Source organism: Telmatherina bonti, assembly GCF_933228915.1.
Source record: "Telmatherina bonti genome assembly, chromosome: 5".
Lineage (NCBI taxonomy): Eukaryota > Metazoa > Chordata > Actinopteri > Atheriniformes > Telmatherinidae > Telmatherina > Telmatherina bonti.
The window spans coordinates 10,101,399-10,124,686 of NC_136623.1; the positions used below are offsets into that span (position 1 = coordinate 10,101,399).

At 38.8% G+C, this 23,288-nt stretch overlaps 1 protein-coding gene across 2 annotated transcripts; it reads left to right on the forward strand.

Moving 5' to 3' along the window:
• The first annotated feature begins 1,186 nt into the window (after positions 1–1,186).
• On the forward strand, positions 1,187–21,489 carry LOC306756254 (septin-7). Of its 2 annotated transcripts, XM_079240970.1 has the most exons (13): positions 1,187–1,283; positions 4,845–4,951; positions 6,852–6,952; positions 7,096–7,230; positions 10,033–10,150; positions 10,754–10,846; positions 10,957–11,053; positions 11,223–11,274; positions 11,391–11,519; positions 14,468–14,488; positions 15,895–16,030; positions 17,907–18,049; positions 20,261–21,489. In XM_079240970.1, exons 1-13 carry the CDS (start codon positions 1,274–1,276, stop codon positions 20,298–20,300), a joined length of 1,182 nt encoding a protein of 393 aa, XP_079097096.1. In that variant the 5' UTR covers positions 1,187–1,273; the 3' UTR covers positions 20,301–21,489. The 2 variants fall into 2 exon arrangements, with proteins under 2 accessions (XP_079097096.1, XP_079097097.1); XM_079240971.1 differs by lacking the exon at positions 14,468–14,488.
• The last annotated feature ends 1,799 nt before the right edge of the window (positions 21,490–23,288 follow it).

A 23,288-nucleotide genomic window follows, 5' to 3' on the forward strand; every position in this document is an offset into this window, starting at 1 on the left:
GTCAAAGTCGATGCCAGGTTAGGCATAAGGAGGTTACCGCTGCCATCTAATCTGGATTACAGTGGATCTACCTTTAGAGTTCATGTTTTGACTTTAAACTTCATTGGCTTCAGATTGTAGCATCTAAATCACAAGTCTGCACCTGTTATACATTCTTTTTATTTTTTGCTGTCAGACAGAAATATCTGATTTAGTATTTAGCTGGGAGGACTTTTAAATTTGCTCAAGCACACTGCAGCTCAATCCTCTTTCTTCTTCTTGCAACAGCTTCCTTTAGACAAGTCCTCAGACACAACTTGAATAGAGATACAGTTGTGATATAAAAATCACAGCCACCCTTTTCCCTTCTGTTTTGTTATTAACCCAGTTATTAAGGCTTTACCAAAGATGACAGATGCTGGTTTGCTATGTTACCTATGTGCATTTGTTTTCCTTTACAAACTGAAACAGCATAATTATTGTTAAAGTGCACATCCTGTAGCCAAATCAGCATATCAAGTCTTGCGATCACAAAGCAGACGTGGGCTTCTGTTGGCAGGCAGAAGATGTTCTGGCATAAGAAAAAAAAAAAAAATCCTCTCTTAGACACGAGCTTAAAAGGAAAGGCTGCAAATGTCCACAGACCTTGCTTTATGGCACTACTGACATTAAAGGAACAAGTGGAGTGGAATATGTACAAGGCAGGGCCAACTCTCGGCACTAATGCAGTTGTTTAGAGCACAAATCTTTTTGCCTGGGGCTTTACCACTTCTGGTGGCAGATGACCTGACATTGATTCTTTTTGTTTTTCTTTCTGCTCCTCTCTCTTTCTTTATAACCCTGGAAATTCTGGATTTGTCTGCACTGTGGGATATTTTATATCGATCAACACAAAATAGCCGTAAGTACAAATTCATGCATATTTTAAATATATTTACCGTTTTTGTTTGTTTGGTGTTTTTCCTGTTACACCATTTTTGGACAGATTTCTTAAATAAAAATCATAATGTAACATCTTCAGCTAAAATTGAGAAAATATAGAAGAATTTACCTCAAATCTGGAATATGAGTTATTTATAATTGCAGCATTTGAAATGTAAGTGTACAGAATTTAAATAACGATACAAGCCGCAAGTAAGTGTCAGACTTCATATTTTATGTATTCAATGTTTTATTTTTATTTTAAAATGATATTTTACAGCAACAAAAGAATCTTGAAGGATATGTCGGCTTTGCAAGCCTCCCAAATCAAGTGTACAGGAAATCTGTGAAGAGGGGCTTCGAGTTTACCCTGATGGTTGTGGGTAAGAACACACGCTGCTTAGTCCTCAGTTTGCCCTTGTTTTGCTTGAATCATTTTATTGTGTTCCCTGCGGTTGGCATTTAGAGTCCTTCAGTGTGGTTTGTCTTTGGGGGATAGATACAGATGTGTGCATGTGAAACCATATTTATACACATGGCACAGGCACTCAGCCTTGTAGTATTATTTGCTGACTCAGGGAGGATTTGGGGCTTCGCGTTTCTCCCGTGTTTAATCTCGATGGCGGATCCTTGACACCGTCTTGCAGAAAAGAAACATTTGGTTTGAATTTATCTAGAACTGCGCTGAGCAAATCAGAAATGCAGACATTCTTTTTGAGCGCTTAGATGTGGTGGTTGACACTGGGCCAAAATCCTCCATGGCTGATCAGGCTCTGTTTGGAGGGAAAATGTGTCCTAGGGTCAGAACCATTTCCTGTGGCCGAACCAACAAAAGCTTTCTCAATGTGCATCTAAATTTAGTCTAAGTTTTTACTCACAGTTTTAATACTCATTTAGTTATTATTAGTTGGTTAAAGCATCACTAGCAAAGGACTCTTTGATTTTGCATTTTTAATTTGCATTATTCTCTATAAAAGTTACTGGATGGTGACCTAGTGGGTGTCTTTGGCTTGCAAAAATCCATTCTGTTAAGAAATATGTTCATTATGACAGTAATTGCAGAAAAGATGAAAAATGGCGTTGCATCAAGGACAGTAGAGAAGGTCCATTGGGCTTTCTGCTAGTTAAATGCATGTCATTGTTGTCACACACTCACGCAGAATATTTAGCTGTTCTTGGCTCTGATTAGCTCCAAGCCCACATGTCCCCGCAGTGCCCACATGCAGTGCGTCACTCGTGTGGTGTGGGAGAGGAAGAGAGATTGGTATGGCATTACCATCAGTGACTGGCACATCTATCCATAGCTTATGAAACGTGTGATCCAACAACCTGTTCACACATTACAAAGCAGCTCTTTTCAGAGGCCTGTTTGCACTTCATATTGCAGTGAATTTAAAAAGTGCATAGCTGCGTGCCTCGCATAATACTTGAGACAAACAAATGCTACAATACAAGTACTTCTCATTCCCCTTTAGCTGTAGCTCTGGTGTAAATGATGGCTTGTAAAATATTGACTGCTGGCCATCAGCCAAGGCAGGCAGTACCAGTGGTCATTTCCACTAATGATCCTTTTCACTGGGAGCTTGGAAACGAAGCACACAATAGTTGACCAAGCTTGAGAAGTCTCTCAGACCACACAGCCAGCAAGCTGCACATAACAAGAGGCATTGTCCACAGTGTTTCTTTAGCCTGTTTAACCCAAATAGATTGATATCTAGAGCAAAAGCCATTTGCATCTTTAAATAGATTCATAGTATTTGAGTGTTTGAGGATGGCAGCAGTAGACATTGTATGGATTTTTTTTTCCTAATAGTAATCCACTGCTTACAGTCTCGACATATAGACAAATCTAGGCAAATATTAGTAGTGGGTTGGTGCCATTGCTGCTGTGGCATTGCTGTGTATGTCAGAATAGAAGAGAAATACAATCAAGGAATCTGGAAGGACTTGTGCAGTTTTAAAGCTGTTTGACTTTTAGAGGAGAAGTTCTCTTATGGAGAAAAAATTGAATGCAAAGATTACAAACCTTTTACTTCATGAGGACTTCCCCTGTCAGACACAGACGGGGGGCAGCGGCAATGCTCTCTGTCCACTGTTTTCAGTGTGTCCTCATCAATCCAGTTAGCGGAAGAAAAATAAATTGCTGTCATGAAATGAAGATAAATAGCAACAGATTGTTTAGATTTTAATGAAAAGAATGAGTATAAACCTGTTCTATTGGAAAGGTAGCTTTAAATAACTTGCTCTTCTACAAGGGGCAATTTCCTAATATAACTCAACTTTATTTATAAAGCCCTTTAAAACAACCAGAGTTGAAACAAAGTGTTGTACACAATTGCTCAAAATAGAAACAGAATAAAACCGTAACAGTAAGGAAATAAAGGAAATGTAACAGTAAGGAAAACATTTGGTTTTATTCCCAATAACAACTATTCAATTCAGCTTTATTTATATAATGCCAGTTAACAAAAACATAATCTTGTAGCACTTTAAAGACAAATTAATTCAACTCCATTCATTGTAGTCCAATCAGTATTCATACAAACTAATTCATAATAAATAATAGCCTAGCTAAGCAGATGTTGTTATAGCAACAGCATGGTTCATTTTGGTGAACAGCCGTCAGTCTGGCAGTATCGATGTTGCTGGCAACAGGTAACATTAGCTTATTACAGTGGATCAATAGTTCCCAAACTCGGTGGGGGGGGGGTTTATACACTGGGTTAATTTGTAAAAGTACTCATAGGAAATGATTATAAATGTACGAGAGACTTCCATTAAAAAAAGAGAACAAACTAAGATGGAGCATATCTGTCCCTGCTTGACCAGTAATAATCAATGGTGGGTAATAATGAGACAAAAGTCTTTTGCCTGTACCAAAATATTATCTAATATAATGAAATATGATACCAAACAATTTACACCACCACTTGGGTCCTTTTCATCCTGAACACAAAGAAAAGCCTGCAGGTTACTTCAGAAATAAACTATCCAACTGTTATATATGGCAAAGTTGTTTTACTAAAGCAGCATCGTCTCATAGAAAACTCCACTCACCTAAAGCTGTTTGCAGAGATTCCTGGTTTAAAATGTTTCACACTGAAGCAGAAGAATGGACAATAATACTGACACACTTTTAATTATAGTTACCGACACCTGCACCTACCTACAATACAGCCACTAAAACTAAAGATGCATTTCTTAGTATGTTTCTTTGGTTCATGTGATGGGAGGGGGGGCTTGACGTTACTGTCATCAATGAAAAGGGGGCCCTGCAGAAAAAGTTTGGTAACCACTGTAGTAGTTAGTGTGATTGGGTTAAGAGACATGTAACTGTGATGTTGATGAAGATAAATTTCTAATTTGGGAAATGTTGTGAAATATAATGTTATTTCTTTTTATATTTTAAAAAAAAAAAAAAATCGTGTAGTCGTTTTTTGCAACCTAATGACTAGAAGTAACAAAACTACGTCAGATATGTAGCAAAACACAAAATTGCCAACCTTTACTAAATACTGGTGCGATTTTTTAACGATTTTTAATAACTTATTTAAACAAGATTTGTGGTTATTGTACAAGGTTGGATTGTTAGTTATTCAAAGCAGCTTCTGTCTGAAGAAACAGAGTTGATGTTTATGTAGTGAAGTGTAGCCAATGTGAAAAACAAAATAACTTTGAGATTGCCAGATAAGATAGTCTTATCAGTTACTGTGAACAGCTGTCTGACGTCATCAGACTGGTCCAGCATTGCATGCCACTGTCCATGTCGGCAGGCGGTATCACATATGAGGTAATTAGGACTCATCACCGCAATATTGACGGCTCCACAAGATGATGCAACTCACAAAACGACTACTGGATTTTGTCTGAACTTACTTGGATTATTGGTACACATGAAACTGTTCTTAAAGTACTGATTTGTCTCTTTGTTTTTTTGTTTCCAGGGGAATCAGGACTGGGCAAGTCAACTTTGATTAATTCCCTGTTCCTAACAGACCTGTATTCAACAGAGTATCCTGGACCATCACATAGAATCAAAAAGACTGTTCAGGTACATTCACACATAAATATCCGAGTCAAAATCTTGTGCACAGTCTTGAAATCAAATGGATTCACCTGACTGGAGGCTTTGTGTTTGGTGAAAAGAAAAACATTAAATGTCTGCATGGCAGTACAAACAACATTTTAAGGTTATACTTGAATGTACCATGCTAAATGGCAAATAAATAAATGAAATTCATTGCTGACTAATGAAACACTTGCATTAGGGATGATATATAGTTTTTTCTGTAGAAGTACTATTTTGGTCTTAGCGAGTTTAATGGAAATCCCTGAAGGACTACATCCCTCAGTTTTTTTCTGGTTGTATTCACACCACCGACAGGCTGAAGTGTTTGAGCAGCCAGTCAGAGAATTGACCCTTTGCTAAGTCCCCTAGAAATGCCGCTGACCAGTCGTACGTTAGCAACAGTAACTAAGAGAGAAAAGCTGGCAAACTTTCACTTCCTTCCCAAAATGCCAAAGCGGTGTCTGTATGGCGGACCAATGCCAAATATAGATCAAACGATGTGAAAAGATCTCACTTGCAGATTAATCCATTGAAGATAATAAAATACTATGATGTTTGTTACAAGGTAAGAAGCTAACACCAACTGGCACACCTTGTTGCTTCAAGACTAATAGAATATTAATATAAAGTTACTGGTGCTTTGACATTGAGTGAGGTAGTTGTTTAGCGCTTGAGGTTAAACAGCTTTATCAGATAATGAAATTAAACTAAATGAATGAATGAAACATACTTTATTAATCCCCAAAGGGAAATTCAATAAATAAGTACATAAATAAATAAGATAAACACTAGTAAGTAATGCTGGTTGCTCGTCAAACATTTAGCAACGCTTTAAAACAGAACGGACACCGACATCTACTGGGAGTCATGCATTAAAATTAGCTTAAAGTACAACAAGATATTGACTTAAACTGCAATACCAAAACATTGTTGTTCCTTTTTAAGTTTGTTTTGTACATAAATAGTAAAGATGTGGGGTGGATGAGTCTTCCAATATGAACGGTCGATTTTAATATCTTCATCAACGTTGCTCTGCCAACAAATTATGTTATGAATGTGTAACTCAAAACCATGTTGCAGATCTCTCTGTCTACTTCTCCGTGATATTTATAAACTATTACTCCATAAATTTGAATTTTTTTTTAATATCTTAAACTGAGACTGAGATGTGTTTTGCAGGGGAAAATGGCAGAGTAGAAACATTAACCATGTAGGGGGGCTGGGCCTTTTTAGTTACATCTAATCACAAAAATAGTTGCTTCTAAAGTTTAGCATTTTCAGGTTATTTTCTGATATATTTTCTGAATTCTTTCTGATACATTTAAATGGTTAAAACAAGTCAGACTTATAATTTGCTTCTTCGATGAATGCCTTAATCTTTATATTCCAAAATATGCTTCTGAATCTGGAGCCTGAAGTGCTGTCTGTCTGTCTGTCTTTCTGTCTATCTTTTTGGCTGTCTGGCTGTCTTTTTGCCTGTCTGTCTAGCTATCTGTCTGTCTGGCTATCTGTCTGTCTGCCTGTCTGTCTGGCTACCTGTCTGTCTGGCTGCCTGTCTGTCTGGCTATCTGTCTGGCTGGCTGCCTGCCTGTCTGCCTGTCTGGCTGGCTATCTGTCTGGCTTGTGACTTGTGTTACTATCTCCTCATGCTTGTGAGCTTTGTATGTTTCTGTGCGCGGTTAGCTTATGGCACTATGTGAGCCGGCATGTTGCTGCTTGCTGCTAAGTGTTTTCTGTTGGATGTGTGAAAAGTTGTCTGTCATACTGACTAATATTGATAATGATTTTTTTTTTATTTTCACCATTGTGCTGAAGTTTTTTTTTCCAGAAGCACAATCCATTTTAGAAGTTTCCATGTCCTACTTTCTTCCTGTTGTGTTAGGTGGAACAGTCCAAAGTCTTAATAAAAGAAGGAGGTGTTCAGCTGCTGCTCACAATTGTTGACACCCCGGGGTTTGGAGATGCTGTCGATAACAGCAACTGGTAAGAATGGCCACACCTGCACCTCTCTGTTTATTATTGCTTTACTTGTAATCTTTTTTTCATCTCTTCCAGCATCAAGAGCTGCTTTAAAGGTTTTTAAGGGCATTTTTGTCTAAACAGAAGGTGTTATTTCTGTTCTGCAGCTGGCAGCCAATCATCGACCACATAGACAGCAAGTTTGAAGACTACCTGAACGCAGAATCACGGGTGAACAGACGACAGATGCCTGACAGCCGAATCCATTGCTGCCTTTATTTCATCGCCCCCTCAGGACATGGGTGAGCTTGGAAAACGATTTCCTAAGACAGATTGTAATTCTTTTGCATGTTTTTCAACTGAGTGCTGTTTACCACTAATGACAAAACCAAAACTTTGATTTCTCACATCAGTTTTGGAAGAAATGAATACATTTAGACTTTAGAAAAGGAAAGGGTTGAGAGGGGAAGGGTGTGAGAACAGGGAGAGGAAATGAGTGAGAAATAGTGTAAGGAGGGAAATGCACGGTCAGCCATGCCTCATGGTCTAAGCAGCAGGTTTGTGGCTGATGGTGAAAGAGGTGACTTCTGGGTGCTTTAAAAAAATATAGACAGGAGCAGTTAATGAGCTGCTTCCCCCTTCAGCACCTTTGGCTAAAATGGCTCTTAGAAAGGCGCTAATATCCACGTTGGGCGGATCCTTAAACGTATCCTACAGCAGTTCCTGAATCAGCTTGCCCTGCGAAATAAGGGTTAAAACTTGAGTCTTGTAAAAGGGAAAAAGGGGGGGAGGGTGGGCTTCATTGAGCTGGCAGCGTGCCCAGCAGATGATACTGATCACCAAGTGTTTCATAAAAAGACGACTGTGTGGAATTTTAATTATAATGTTTATTATTCACAAGCCACCAGATTTTCTGTGGTTCGTTGACCGTTTTCGATGGGTTTGTGTTGCCTTTCTTTTACGAAGAGTTTGCACTTTAATCAAAGAGCAGAACGTGTCAGAGTAGTTAAATTCACAAACTTGAGAGATAATTTCCTTCCTCAAAATAAAAGACATAAATCTTATTTAAAGGGGTTTATTTAATATAAAAATGACAACTTGAAAATGAATTTTAACTTTTAAAAATGTACATAACTGATTACAGCTGTGGGGCAAACCATGTTGTTGTTTCTTTTCCTTTCTGCATGGCATCGGCATCAGTGTTAAAAGGCTAATTCACATTTTCACATGTCCTTAATCTTATGATTGCGCCTTACAGTAAACAATGAAGAAGACCTGTACTCGTTTCTTGTGCCTTTCCCAGTCTGTCTCTCTGTGGGACATTGTCTTTGTACAAGCCCGTGCTCTGTACCCACACAAGCATTACTTTAGCCTAGAGGATGGGTACCATATGCTTTCACACAAACACACTCACAGACCATCCCCTCTTGACACCAGCTGACTGTTCTCACACAGCAGCACAATAAGCTCCCATACCCAGAGACAGCTTGGCTCTCGCTCCCCCAGTTCAACTCTGGTGACTAGTTTTCCTTCAGGGTTTGAGGGCGATGACTTGAATGCAGTTCAGTTAATTTTTATAGTAACAGAAGGGTGAGTATAGCCAAGTCTGAAACGGTGACCTCTCTTAAGCCCTTCCTGATCATCAGTGGGTTAAGGCAGGGTTTCATCCTGGCACCAGCTCTCTCAGAGATAAAGGTTTGGTTTACATTAGATATCATCTTGATGCCCGCCTGTTCTATCTTGAAAAATGACAGGATTACACAAAGAGGAGGCTCTCAAGATCCTCCACCAGGATCTCTGGCCTTTCGGCTTCTTGAACCATTCCAGGAGCGCTGCCGCCACACCATCTTCCACTTCCACTGGAGTGACTTTGACGCCATGATGCTTAACTCAACTTTATTGTAAAGCCCTTTAAAACAACCAGAGTCGAAACAAAGTGCTGTACACAATCGACCAAAATAAAAACAGAATAAAACAGTTCAAATGCAAATAAATAACACAATAAAACAACAGGTTATGCAAGGAATCCGGAATTAAAACAAGAAAACTAACTAAATAGTAAGTAAAAACCAATATAAAAACAAACTAAAGCACACTGACCGGAAACTGCCTTACGTTGGGTTAAAGGCCAAGGAATAAAAATGGGTTTTTAGATAGGTTTTAAAAATGGACAGTGAGGAGGGTTGTCTAATGTGGAGGGAGAGCTCATTCCACAGTTTTGGACCAGCAACAGAAAAAGCTCTGTCCACTCTGAGCTTCTGTTTGGACCTCTGTACATCCAGGAGCAGCAGGTCAGCTGACCTGAGGCACCGCTTACATCACAGCTACGGTGTGGCCTGCAAGGCCTGCGTCCTGAATGGATGATCATCGCCTGCTCAGGATCACTCTGTATGATGATCTCTGCATTAAAGGTCATGGCAGTGGAGCACCAAAGAGGATGTACAAAGACTCTGAACAAATCTTTGCATTCTTGCCACACCGTCCACAACCAGTGGTCTTCTTTTGCTGGAAATTGTGGGGCTTGGCATTAGACTATTTAGAAAAGCGTCTCTGCCTTTGAGACTGCATGTAGGAGAAAAGAAGAAGAAAGAAAAGTTGACTTTCCATCGCACTTGCCTTTCTCTTACTGGCTTTTTCAATCACTGGCGAGCCTGCAGCAGGTGTGGACGGACACCGTTACAAACCCTTACAGGTAGTTATGAGCCATGATAAAGATGGAGAATGCATTGCAGTTACTTTTTCAGATAAGTCCCATGTTTGGGTTTATTGTATGCAATGACTTACACAGCTGTGGGGACTTTAAGGTCATTTTCTTAGACATTACAAAGATCAGTTTGCTGTAGAAGATCTCTATATTTGGTTTAGTTCATTTAGTCTTTTTCTTGTCTCAGACAGAGCTTTCCAAGAAACTGTCATCAAATCTAAATTCAAAAGGCCCTAAAAATATCTCATATTTTCCACAACACTTAGATATATTTTGAACTTAGATAAATTATGCTGGTTTAAAGGCAAAGTATTCGATCTACTGGTCAAAGATTCAGTAGAGTTCGGCACTGTTTGTGTTTTCTGTTTGAACTAATAGCTGTATCTTTATCTTTCTGCAGACTAAAACCTTTGGATATAGAGTTCATGAAACGGTTGCATGAGAAAGTCAACGTCATCCCTCTGATTGCCAAAGCAGACACTCTCACCCCAGAGGAATGCCAACAGTTCAAAAAGCAGGTCAGTGGTTTCCACAGTGCATTACTAGCGAGGGTTTCCACAGTACAAATACACACACACATACATACACTACATATATATATGTGTGTGTACATATATATATATATATATATATATATATGAGAGATACACACAGAGATAGTTTATTTTTAACTTTGCAGTCACTGGTGGAACTGATGTTATGGATTACTTCGAATAACCATCAATTTTTACTGTCAGGAGGTTTTCATGGTTTTGCATGGTTCAGTTTTTTGCTATTTTATGCTTTCTTACAGATTTCGTCTGGTTTTTTTGTTGTTGTTGTTGTTGTTTGTTTTATCGGCCATGTTGAGTTTATTTGAAAGAGTTTAGTCGATTTTAGCAGGTAAAGTCGCTTTTACCATCAAGCTGGGTTAAATTCTATGTGACCCATTTATGGATGCATGTGATCAGATTATACTGGTTTCAAAGCAGTTTTGTTTTATGATTATTTGTTTTGGCTGTAATGATAATAACATGTTTATTTACTCTGGATCAGTACGAGTCTAATGGCTGCTCCCTTGTTCAGCCATCTCCAGTGAGCAGATCTGTCCAAAACATAAACCCCCTCTCTTTGCCTGCTAGATCATGCGGGAAATCCAAGAGCACAAAATCAAAATTTACGAGTTTCCTGAGACAGATGATGAAGAAGAGAACAGGCTGGTGAAGAAGATAAAAGTATGTCATCTGCCACGTCTGCACATTATATCACCAGTTTCAGTGGTGTATTGACAACCCAGTTTTATAATCGTGTATGATTTATTACAAACACACTGTTGTCCTGCCAGGACAAGCTGCCTCTGGCTGTGGTAGGAAGCAACACCATCATCGAGGCAAATGGCAAGAAGGTCAGAGGAAGACAGTACCCATGGGGAGTTGCAGAAGGTATGAATGTTTAGTAGGAAATAATGCAAGTTTGGGCAACTAATAAAGTACAAATTAAAGATATAGTTGTTTATGTCAGAGACTTTATGAGTTTAGTTCTTTACAACAAAACAGACTATGCTATGTTGGGCCTAATGAAGTAATATTGATTTATTGTTTTATCTTGTAGTGGAGAACAGTGATCATTGTGACTTCACCATCCTGAGGGACATGCTTATCAGGTACTGGCAAATGCATCAGGAACAGGAAACAACTTTATTATCTGTCATTAGCATTTCAGAAGAAATTGGCGCACAAAGTGCATTTAAGATGTCTACTGTCCATCTACTACCCTCAGAACTCACATGCAAGACCTGAAGGACGTGACCAACAACGTCCATTATGAAAACTACCGCAGCAGGAAGCTGGCCGCTGTCACCTACAATGGAGTGGACAACAATAAGGCTAAAGGACAGCTGTCCACCAAGTAAGTCCTGGACAAAGAGGATTAGAAACAGCAGTTGTGAAAGCATGACGAGTTCACTGGCACCTCGGAATTCCTGGTAATTTTATTTTAGCAAGATGTTTCATCAGAAACAGATTATCTAAAAGTCATTCCGCAAGAATATTCATTGCACGCGTAATACAAGATTTATTTTAGGGAAAATCAGTATGTTTTAACAGATTCTGATGCCACAAAATATGTTTAAATTAATGTGTTAATTAGAATTAATGTTATTAATTTGGTTTTCCAGCTTTTTCCTACATATTAATGGAGTGATTAAGGCAAGATGCTACAACTAATTACTGAAAATTGAAGTAATGTTGCTGCAAATGTTCTCATTATTTCTTAACTTATAGTTCAATATAATAAGTATCTGATATTTTCTCTTTATGTGCAATTTATCAAAATATACTCCAGTCAACATCGATTTTCAGATCAGAGGTAGTTTCAGGTCGAGCCAGACTAAAATATGTTGGCATATTAAATTGATATGTAGAAAAAAAGAGCAACTTCATGTTTTAAGAGATGTTCTGTAAATCATGTTGATTTATTAACAAACCCTGAAGGAAAAGCTTTCAGATTGATATAAATTGAAGAGGCATATTTGGTCAGTTCATGGCGATGGCTTCCGCTTGTACACGAGGCCTGTACGACTAAAGTTCATCTGCAGTTTTCACCCAGAGCGTTCTGAGTAGCATCATGTGTGCGTCACGCAGTCCTTATTAGTCCTTATCGATGAAGAATTTGCCTCAAATGCTGCGCTGTAGAAAAATGATTTTAAAAGAACTCATTTTTAAGTGCCAATCGTTCTAACTAGAAACATCTGTTTAATTTATTGATGCATTGTTTTAAGGGATACCGTGTAACTTTTGGCCACTAGTGGCGCCAAACTTGTGACTTCCCACAGGCCACAAAAAAGACTTCATTCGTACTTTGAAATCGTGTTTGCAGGCAACTTTGAGCTGATGGTGAAATAATTTGGATACAAGGAATTGGTCATAGGGTTCTTCACCATTAAAGATAGGGAGGGCCCTGGCAGAGGTATGCGCCACTCAAATGTTTAGGGAGACATGTTAGCTTTGGAATGTGTAGCTTATTAGCTTCAACTAGCATTTAGCTTCTACTAAACAGCTAAATAGAGACACAGATGTTTACTGCAACGTTCTGCAGCTCATCAGGGACTTGATGCCACTGCTTTGAATAAAAACTGGCTGAACAATGTGAAGAGGTTCATCACATTTTGGTGCGTTTGCACAACAGGCAGTTAATTTACCAGTCTAATAACACTAAGGCACACAGAGAGTGTTTTTTATTTTTGTCTTGTCCAGCATTTAAGCAAGCAGAATGATTATCTGGATGCTGCTCTGCTGAGCAGAAGGGGAGCTTTATAGATGCAATGCTTCCCTTGATGTTCTGAATTCTTATTTTATTTTCCTATTTATTTTGCATAATTGTTTGTATTACAGAGTTTATACTGCCGAACCGGACCAGAGAGCATAGAAGAGGGACAGAAAGAGAATCGAAAGGAAGAAAAAAAAACAGAAAAACACTTCGTAGAGAGTAAAAGAGAAAGAGAGAGAAGGAAAGAATAAGTCAGAAAACAACCTTCATACATATGCATATAGATAAGCACGCATACACACCCACCTATACAAACACATATATATACACCTATGCACATTTTAGTCATGTTCTCCCTGCAGGAGGACGAAACCATCAACTGTCAGGAGAACCAGAAATTAACAAGATAAATCAGAAACGGAGAAAGAAAACCAGCTGCTGTTAGTAAATAAAGCTGCAGACGACTCAGTGACTGTGTCACATGCAGAACATACAGAGTGGAACGTGTTCAGAGAAGAGAGTGGCTTTTTCCATCCATGCTGCTCCTTTATCAGACTCCAACCAGCCAATTCTTTGCCAAGGTCGACTCGTGTCTTTCCTCTGGAACGATCCCTTTCCTGCTTTCTCTTTCTGGCCTCCTCAGACACCGTTTTCACTTTCTTACTTTATTCAGACGTCAAACTTTCAGGTCACATGATCCAAGAGAGCAGCCCCCTCGGCACGCATTTAGCAGCGTATATTGACCCCAGAAATCCATTGTTACTGCATTCGGCTAATGTTTGGGTCAAAAGTTACAAAGTGTCCCTTTAATGTTTTCTGACGCTTATATTTCCATATGTTAATATGAAATAATCTAATTAAATAATGCACGATTTTTATGTAAAATCCACTCAAATGAAATGAAGCGCACAGTTACTGCAAAAGTATCTCACTTAGTTTTTTCTCAAAATTATTATTTGCTATGTTTTTTTCCTGTAGTGTCTTGCCTTAATGTTTTTAAGCTTTAAGATAGACTCTTGTATCATAGAAAATGTTCAAAAATCCTTGTTTTCACATTTTGTACTCATATGATACAGTATGAAGTCTTTGGGTTACAGGATCCTTGACTGCTGGTCCCCAGTTTGAGGTGTGAAAACCACTGGAGGATTTAATGTTCTTGCCTCCTATTACTGCTTTGCATCACATAAAAACTCATCTTTCAAGATAAAAATAGTTTTATTTGTGTGTGAGTTCAAAATGATTTTGAATTCAGACACAAAGCAGCTTTGTTGTTACTGTAATCACACGCCAATGGCTAACTCATTCAGCTACATTAGACACCTGACACCGCTGATGCTAACACACAGCTAAATGTTTGATCACTGCTGCTAATGTGTGACACCCAGCTCACAAAATCAACTCATCTTCTCATTTTTTCCATCAGCACTGAAACTGTAGCTCCAGTCACTGAAAACATTTAATAGTATGGTTTCATTTCAGTGCATGACCTCATCATTGCATGCTTTGTTTGTGTGTGTGTGTGTGTGTGTGTGTGTGTGTGTGTGTGTGTTTGGATGTTTGTGCTTTTTTTGTTTTGTTTTTTTTTTTAGACTTGACACAGTTGAAGGAATGTAAGTGATGATTTTTTCACATATTTTTCCGACCCCTGTTTACAGTCTTCGTATTCTTCCTCGTCTCTTTCCTGTCTGAGTTTGTCTTCTCCTTTGATCTGGTCCTGACTTGCTGAAGTCAGCTGATGTTTTCATGTTTTCCAGAGGAAAACTGATCCGCTGTACTTCCATGTAACCAGTTTTCCCAGCCAGGATTGTGATGCGTTTAAACTCTTGGAACGCTGACTCCATCTGCTAAAAGCCCTGCTTGTGTTAACGGCAGAGACCTACACATGAGATGTTTAAATCTGATACCAAAGTAAAAAAAAAAACAGGAAACATTATTTTAACTACAGAAATAAACAGAACAAAGAAACTTTTCTGAATTAGTTAGCTGTTGAATTTTTCCCCAAGCTTTGTTTTTAGAGCAAAGTTAAATCTTTGATTCGTGATTGATCCAACCACTCTGCTGTTGGGTTACAACAACCTAATAGAGATATGTGAGCACCAGCTCATCTTCAGACTATTTTAATTCTTAGCTTCACAATTCTGTGATTTAACAGTAAAAACCTAAAACTTTTAAGTAAAATTCTCATAATATCTCCAGCTCCATGTATTTCATGCCTGGTCTCTGTTCAGTTAATCTGCAGCAAACCTCCGTGGTGAGCTTTTACTAATGTTTAACCCACAACCTCCACTAACATCACGCTGACAGGTTTCTTGCATTAGCCTTTGGGTCCCTCCTGTATTTCTAAAGAAGAAAAAATGCATTGTCGTTTATGTCCTTTCCTTGTTCCTGTTGCAGCCTTGTGGGACTCAGTCATCCCTTAAGCCTCACCTGTAGCTCCCTCCTGCACCCTCATGTGTTGTCTTATTATTACGGCAATCTGGTTTAAGGACTGGAATTTTCTCTCAGCTTAAGGGATACAATTTTCTTTCAACTTGTGATTTTAATGCACTACTAGCGGTGGCATTAAAGCAAAACTTTGTATATCTTTGCAGTCGATGGGATGTAAAGAGGCAGTATGCTGTAAATGTGTGAAGAAAAACAGCTTCATCAGGACTGATTTTGTTCAAATCATCTGTGACTTAGCTGGTAGGAGTAATCAGAGTGGAGTAAAAAGGAGTAGAAATAGTCTCAGGTGTTCTGAACCAGATTCTTGTTTTTCAGAGTTCAAATCCAGAATGTTTTTCTAGCCTTTTTATCTCCTTAAAGCTTTTCCAATCTGCATGCAAAAACACGAAGAGGGGACGATTTTAGTTTGAATAAGTTGATTTTATAAAAATCGAGTTTGTTTAATGAACTAAAGTAGATTGTTTGATTGGTGGTGTTTCTACTCATATTTGGGGAGTGTACTGGTGACTGTGTGTGTGTGCCGGCCGAGTATGTGTTAATCAGTGTGTGTGCTCGTGTGCTCCCCCTGCAGGAGTCCTCTGGCCCAGATGGAGGAGGAGAGACGGGAGCATGTTGCTAAAATGAAGAAGATGGAGATGGAGATGGAGCAGGTGTTTGAAATGAAAGTCAAGGAGAAGGTGCAGAAGCTCAAAGACTCTGAAGCAGAGGTAAAACACACATCCACACAACTGTCTGAGCTGCTTCCTTCCTCTTGGGTCGAAGAAACGTGCAGAGCATTCGTTCCTGAACGAATGCTGTGGTTATGAGTCTGCTGTTCTGTCTGTTTCTCACCCGGAAATCATGTTTACACAGCAGTTACCAGCATGCACCGTAAACTGGAACCATTACATTAAAAATGTGAAAGCAGCTGATTTGACAGACATTTAGAGCAACTCTCCTGCTTCCCATGACACCGCGTGCTGGATGAAAACTTCATTCCTCTGCTTGTTTAACAGAATTACTGCCAGATAAAAACAAATTTTTTTGCAACATTCTTCTATTTATTGTAAGGTTTTGAGCTTTTTTAAAGTGTCGCTTTATCTGTGGCTGCTTTTATGTCCGAACAGGAAATCTAAGAGAAAAGGTTGATTTGTAGATTAACTGGATTTTTCCACATGTTTAAGACCATCTTTGTTTTTTGTTGAAATGTGGCTTCCTTCCTGTCTGCATCAGGTAAACAAACCTGATGGCTGGAAATTCACTCTGATTTTATTTCATCTGTTCAATAAATCATTACATTTTCATCCAGCTCTGTCATGTATATCTGATTTTATTCATGTTTACAATGAGATTCATGAGAAATACATCAGCTCTTACTGTACAGACAGAAGACTGCTGCTAAAAGCAGTTTCTTTATTAAAAATATTTATAAACCAAAGTTTACTGAACTTACCATCATGAAGTAGTATTTTTATAAGATACTACCCTACTTTTGTGTCACAATTTAATATTTATGGCAACAATCAAATTAACCAGAGTGGAAATCAGAACTAGTTTGAATTGAGACTGCATGAAATTGGAAAGAATTAACATCGCATTTTTCTAACCCTGTAGTATGAAAAAAATATTACAAGAATTTTCAACAGATGACTTAAACCAGGGGTGTCAAACTCCAGTCCTGGAGGGCCGGTATCCGGCAGGTTTTTGTTGTTTCCCTTTACCAACACAGCTGATTCAAATCAAATAGATCCAGCAGCTTCTTGTTAACCAATTTTTGAGTTTCAGTCAGGCGGATCGAAGCATGGAGACAACAAGCACCTGCAGGATAGTGGCCCTCCAAGACTGGAGTTTGACACCTGTGACTTAAATAGTACTTTAAATTTTCAGCACTCCTACCATCCTGTTTCCCATTAATGACCACCTCTCTTTTTGTAGGATACATGTATGTTTTTTAATCTGTGTTTACTCTGGTTATCTTTTATTGCTTGCTTTTATCATGCTGGGTCCATGTTTTGTTCTATAATGTGGCAACATGAATTATGTTTTACCACATAGGTTTGTTTACTGCCGTTGGAAATAAAGCTGTGTGTTAAGTTCATCTGCCTCCCACATTGCAGGGCGTGCAATGTGACGATGTCACGCATGCACATTGCGATGACGATGCTCAAATGATACATTGTGCAGCTCTAGCCTGACTAGAATAAACTGGGTTGTATCATCTCCCCTCTTGCTGCTGGTAAAGGCTAGTCGTCCTAACTGGAATTATTTTCCTTCCCGGAACTAACCTAGATAAAAACACTGGATTTTGTTCGCTGACTTGTAGCAGAAACATCTCGTGATTTATGTCTGTTTAATATTCGCCAGATGTAATATGATTTGTGAAGTTGTTCCCATCTCTCCTGGTGACCTCCAAACAGACCAAAACCACCTCATTTATTTTATTCTAAAGCATTTCTTATCGGCATGTCCAAATACACATCTAAATCAACATGTACAGTTTTATTCCTCTCCAGCTGCGTTACCCAACAGCAAACTGATTAGCTGAGAGGATAAAAAGCAGTGTCTACGTCAGCTCACCTCCTCCTCTCTCCTGCTTCACTCCAGCTTCAGCGGCGTCACGAGCAGATGAAGAAGAACCTGGAGGCTCAGCACAAGGAGTTGGAGGAGAAGAGACGCGTCTTTGAGGATGAGAGATCAAACTGGGAGGCCGTGCAGCGCCTGGAGCAGCAGAAACTGGAGGCCTCCAGGTACCAGAGACACTCAGCGTCACACTTCTCCTGCGTTATGTTTTATCACAACAAACCCGAGTGTGTGAACACACTTCTTATCTCAGATTCACAATCCGTGGGATTATTTTTACACTCTTTAATTAATCCGCAGAATTTTTCACTTAAAAGTTTCAGCAAAAATATAAACGTGTGGATGTGTGTTTGGGTTTCTACTGGAAGCCTTTTAGCTTCTTAACTACCTTCTACCTTCAATATGAACATTTATAGGCTGCTTTCATGCAAATACGTTGTAATATTCAGTTTATAAAATCCAGTTTTGTGCTCTTTTAGCTGCAGGGATTGTTAATAATTAGTGAATTAAGACGAGAGTTGATGCTTCAAGTGTAGTTAGGAGCATCAGTCAAACAGGAAAACTGGAAAAACAGACGTCAAACATCCATGTGTGGAATATATTTTCATGTTTCTTTGTTTTTCCAGTCATTTACACTCTGAATCAGTTTAACTTTGACTGATGGAGCAGTTTTGCTTGTGTCCTAATGGAAAGATGACTTCAGTGAGGGCTTACTTATCGAAAGATTAAAGTGATTTTTTTAACTAATTCACCAGCCAATGATTAGAGCAAGAAGCAGACATTTAGCCGAAGGCTGGGCTACAACTAGAGCTAACTCAGGGAGGAGATTTTATACCAGCAGAAAGGTTTTTAGCTTTTAAAGCAAGTCCAGCTTGAAGGGTTTCTCAGTGGTTTAAGCAAGAGCTGTGGATATTTACATTTTGTCCTGTCACTCTTATGTCTCTTACCACACTGTGGAGCGGTGAAAACAGGTTCATTTTGCAGCTCCGTCTGCAGTAATGGACCATGATCAGGCTGTTAACGTCTGAGGCAGAAGGGTGTAAATATCCATAGTAAAGCTGTCACCCAAACTTCTCTGTAACACTTAAGACTGTTGGAAATGAGTTGGCTTCATCGTGGGTAGCTCAGCTGTCAGGAAACGGGGAGCGCTCTGAGAAAAGCCACTGACTAACACACACTTCCTATTATCCCAAATATAAGGTATAAGTCATAAACATTTAACATACAATAGCTTTTGAGTTGTGCTGCAACTGTGTGAATAATGACTGCAGCTGAGAATGAAGCTGATAATTAATTTGAAGTTTACACACTGATCCTGCTTCTATTTACAGCAGGTCTTTGCAGCCTGTCGCTCGTAAGCCCTCCCTCTCTGGTTCTTCAGGAGAATATAGTGGATTTCTGTGTGGGCAGATTGACTTCTGTTCATTGGCAACAATGCTAGTTTACCCATAAGCTTTATTTGTGCCAAGAAATGAGAGAAATGTAACGCTGAGAGACATGCAGCACAAGTACCAAGCTGAAGAGGATTTCTGTGGGAGGATGAACGATGCAAACGTAGTTTTAAAAAGACCCCAACTCAACAGCTTCTGCAGGATTTGTTGCAACTCGGGATAAAAAACATTCACAGATGGAGAATAAAGTAAATGGTTAGGATAGAAACTGGCTGCTCTTTGGACCTTCCACAGTGGATGTTGATAGCACTGGCTGTAAAATAAAGACGAGATGTTTTTAAATATATTTTGCCCTTTTTTTTCTCTTTTCAGTTTTTATAAAGTAATTTAATTGAATTTCCACATTTTTCTGTCATCACGGTTGGAAACTGTATTTTTTTCTTTCTTTTTTTATTTTAAAAAAGCACATCCCACAGATCTTTTTGCAAATGTTTTATGATTTTTCTTCATTTTAAAACTTTAAAAAATCAATAAAATTGTGCTTTTTGATAACAGCTAATTTTCTATTGTAGATATTTTTTAAAATAATGGAAGAAATTATTATTATTATTATTATTTTTTAATAAAGGGTCATTTATGGCTCTAAACGAGTTTTATTTAGCCGCGCTGAAGCATTGTAAAGGTTGCAGACTGCTGACGCTGACGGACAGACAGACAACCTCCTTGGCGGCGGTAATAAACAAGCTAAAGAAAAAAACCTGCTACGTTTCAGTGTTTTTAAGTTTAGGCAGAAAAACAAAAACGTTTTCTGTTAACTTGAAAATGGTCCAGATGTCTGTAACTGTGAAGTGTTGAGATTGTAACGAACGTCCACCAGTCATTCAGGGAAAGTAGACGTAGACATGTTAGACTCAGTCAGTTAGCAGATCAGTCAGTAGTTTCTTTAAAATAAATGAATCATTGTTTGTTTTTTGCTTTTTGTTGCAGGACTCTGGAGAAAAACAAAAAGAAAGGCAAGATCTTTTAAATAAAAGCTCCCCAGCTCGAGTGTTATTGTTTGCCAACGTTGCTGGTCAGAACGCCTGTTGAGTGGCACTGACACCACCCCGCCTCCTCTTTCCTTTTCCTTCTTCCCCTCCCATGTTCCCCTCCCTCCCTCTCTCTCTCTCCTGTGCTCCACATGCTCCCAACCAGTGAGAGGGTGTTACTGGGAGCAGTTATGTGTATGTGAGGGAGGCGGAGGGGTGGGGGGTTTGCGTGTACAGCCAGAACTGCAACCACAGACACCCCCTCCCCCCCCCTTCCCGCTCCCATCCTCGGGACTCATCATTAAGGAACATGTTTACCTTTAAAAACAGGAGTAACCCCATTTTAGCAAGGCCAAACCCATATTATTATTATGTTAATTATTATTATTATTGATGTTTATTATTGTTGTTGGTATAACTCAATACTGTTCCAACCTACTGCTTTTTTTCCTTCCCAAGGTTGCTTTTAAAAGATTTTATTGAGAGCAAAGACAAAAAAAAATAAAAAGCAAATACCCGAGAATCACGCGTGACCATTGTACAATCAGATTCTGTTGAATTTTATGTTGACAAGAAAAAAAGTGACAGTATTTGTACATTAACCTGGTTTTCTGTTAGTAAGATGGCAAGGCATAAACTAATCCTTCCTGGTTTGTTTTGCATTAACCTGGTAAACCTGCAACCTTCATCCCATCAGTGCAGCGGGCTAAAATGAGAAAAACCCCGGATGAACAAAAGATAAATAAAAATGCACCTTGGGCCTTTTTATAAACTTAAAAAAAAATGGTTACAGCTTCTTATATTCTGAGATGTAACACTTTCCTTTTCCTCTGTGTTTAGCTTCTCTCAATAGGCTTGGACCACCATTTATAACGTCATAAGTGTTATATTTGACTTTAGTTTATTTTTCTATATACCGAGCCAGCTGAAGTAACGACTTCTTTTCTATGTTTAGAAACTCCTCAGTGACTGACAGCAGCGTTTTCTGTTCGATTTGTGTTTAAAAAAAATACGATCATAGATGCAATTTTTAAATAAAAAATCCCAGTCACTCTTTGGAAAGGATCAGTGGGAAATGAAGAGTCAACACCACATTTTGCTTTGGCTATGTACTCCATCTCTGTATTTTTAATTTTATTTTTCATTTGTAATGTACAAAGTCACTTAATAAACCTGTGATGGTATTTAGGAGTGAAGTGGTTTGTGCTTAAAATCATGTGTGGGTTCATTTTATGGTGATGATGCCTCTTTAGCTGGATATAAATCCTTCCCATTAGATGCCGCTGTTTGCCTTGAGATGTTGCAAAGCTTTGGAAACTTCACTGTAGGCAGATTAATCTGGTATTTTTATGAAGTGATGATTAACAGAAGCAGGATGCAATGTGAAATTAAAACAAAGCAAATTTCCTCAGTATTCTTCAGTCATGCTGCTCACAGGCCTCCTGCATGGATGAAACCAGCAGTTACCTGGCAGATAATCGCATGAAATGAAGTGCTATTTATGCCAAAACTTTATTAAATCTTACCCTCGATGTCAAAGCTCCTTTTTCCCATCAAACCTACAAAGGTTTGAAATCTGTGTCCTGGAAATAAAAGCAAAGCTTAAAGCTCCAAAGCTTCTTATCTAAAGATAAAATAGTGTGAAATTATTCCACTTACGTTTCCGTGTTGTTTGCGATTTTTCTGTTTGGGAGGAAAATCAGACATTAGTGATCGTTGCAGATTTAAAAATCAATATGGATGCACGTGAGATGCTGGCGTCGTACCGGATCCTTTCCTCCCCATCAGCCTCGGTTTTCTGGTCATTCTAGTTAATATGTCCTGGATTACTTCAGAGTTTGGCCATTTGTTCTTGAATAGATACAGGAGAAAATCCAAGAAGAAAACAAAGTGATGCGTAAATGTTCTTTTAGACAACATTCATTTCCAAATGTTTACCCGCAAGAGATGTCAGACGCGCCTTTTGTATTCTTTAATACACATCATTTTGATTAAATTCTTCTTTGAGAGTTGGTAAAATAAAAAAAATTAGTCTTACCTTTCCGACTCCTTCTCTCCAGCTGTTTGGGTCCATTTCGCAGATGATGTTGGACACAATCAGCAGAAGTATGAGACCAAGTTTGACCGTCTCCATCACAGCAAAGCGCGCGTAATTTCACTCTTTATTCCTCTGCATCGAAATAATGTCGTTTTGGGGAGGATTTCAGATATAAATATTGTGAGCAGGTACTTCACACCACCCTGCTGGATTCTCCCAGAGACAACAACACTGGGGTTCTCCCTGGTGGCCCGATATGGGGGGTCAGTTACGCACCATTTGCGCGCTTTTACGCGCTTAAACGGATTTTTCCTTGATTTCCGACTTGTTAACCGAAAATATTTTCGAGGTCTCCAATGTGCAACCACTATTGTGCATTAACCATACACCAATCAACAGAAACTGATCAAACCCGTGTTATTTGGCGTCCTAGCATAAATATTGCGCATAACATTTTAGTAGAAATTCTTTAACGAGACAGTTCGATAATTGTGCACATTTCATGCAAATCCTTTATTATTTTTGTTGAAGCGTTCGACAGCAGGAATGGCGCTACCACCAGTTCATCTAGTGGATGAAAAGGTGTCATGTGTCATCCTGCTATAATTCCCAATAGTAACACCTCCATCATCTCCTTGGATGCTTATCTTTACCTCACCAGTGCTCCATAATGATGATGAGCTGTTGAAATGGATGCGTACTGGACTGTTAACGCGACATTTAATGCTCCTCATAGATGGTCTTGGTAATCTATGATAGAAGTGAAACAACCAATCTCTGTTACTGGGATCTGAAATGCATTAAAGAGAAAAACACCATTTATAAACAACATAAATAAGCCCTGTGGTCATTTTGATGACTCAATAACTCTCATCACGTATCAAAGTAAAGGATCATGAACTTTAAAACTATCAAGAGCGAATGCCACGCAGAAATGATCATGTTCTGT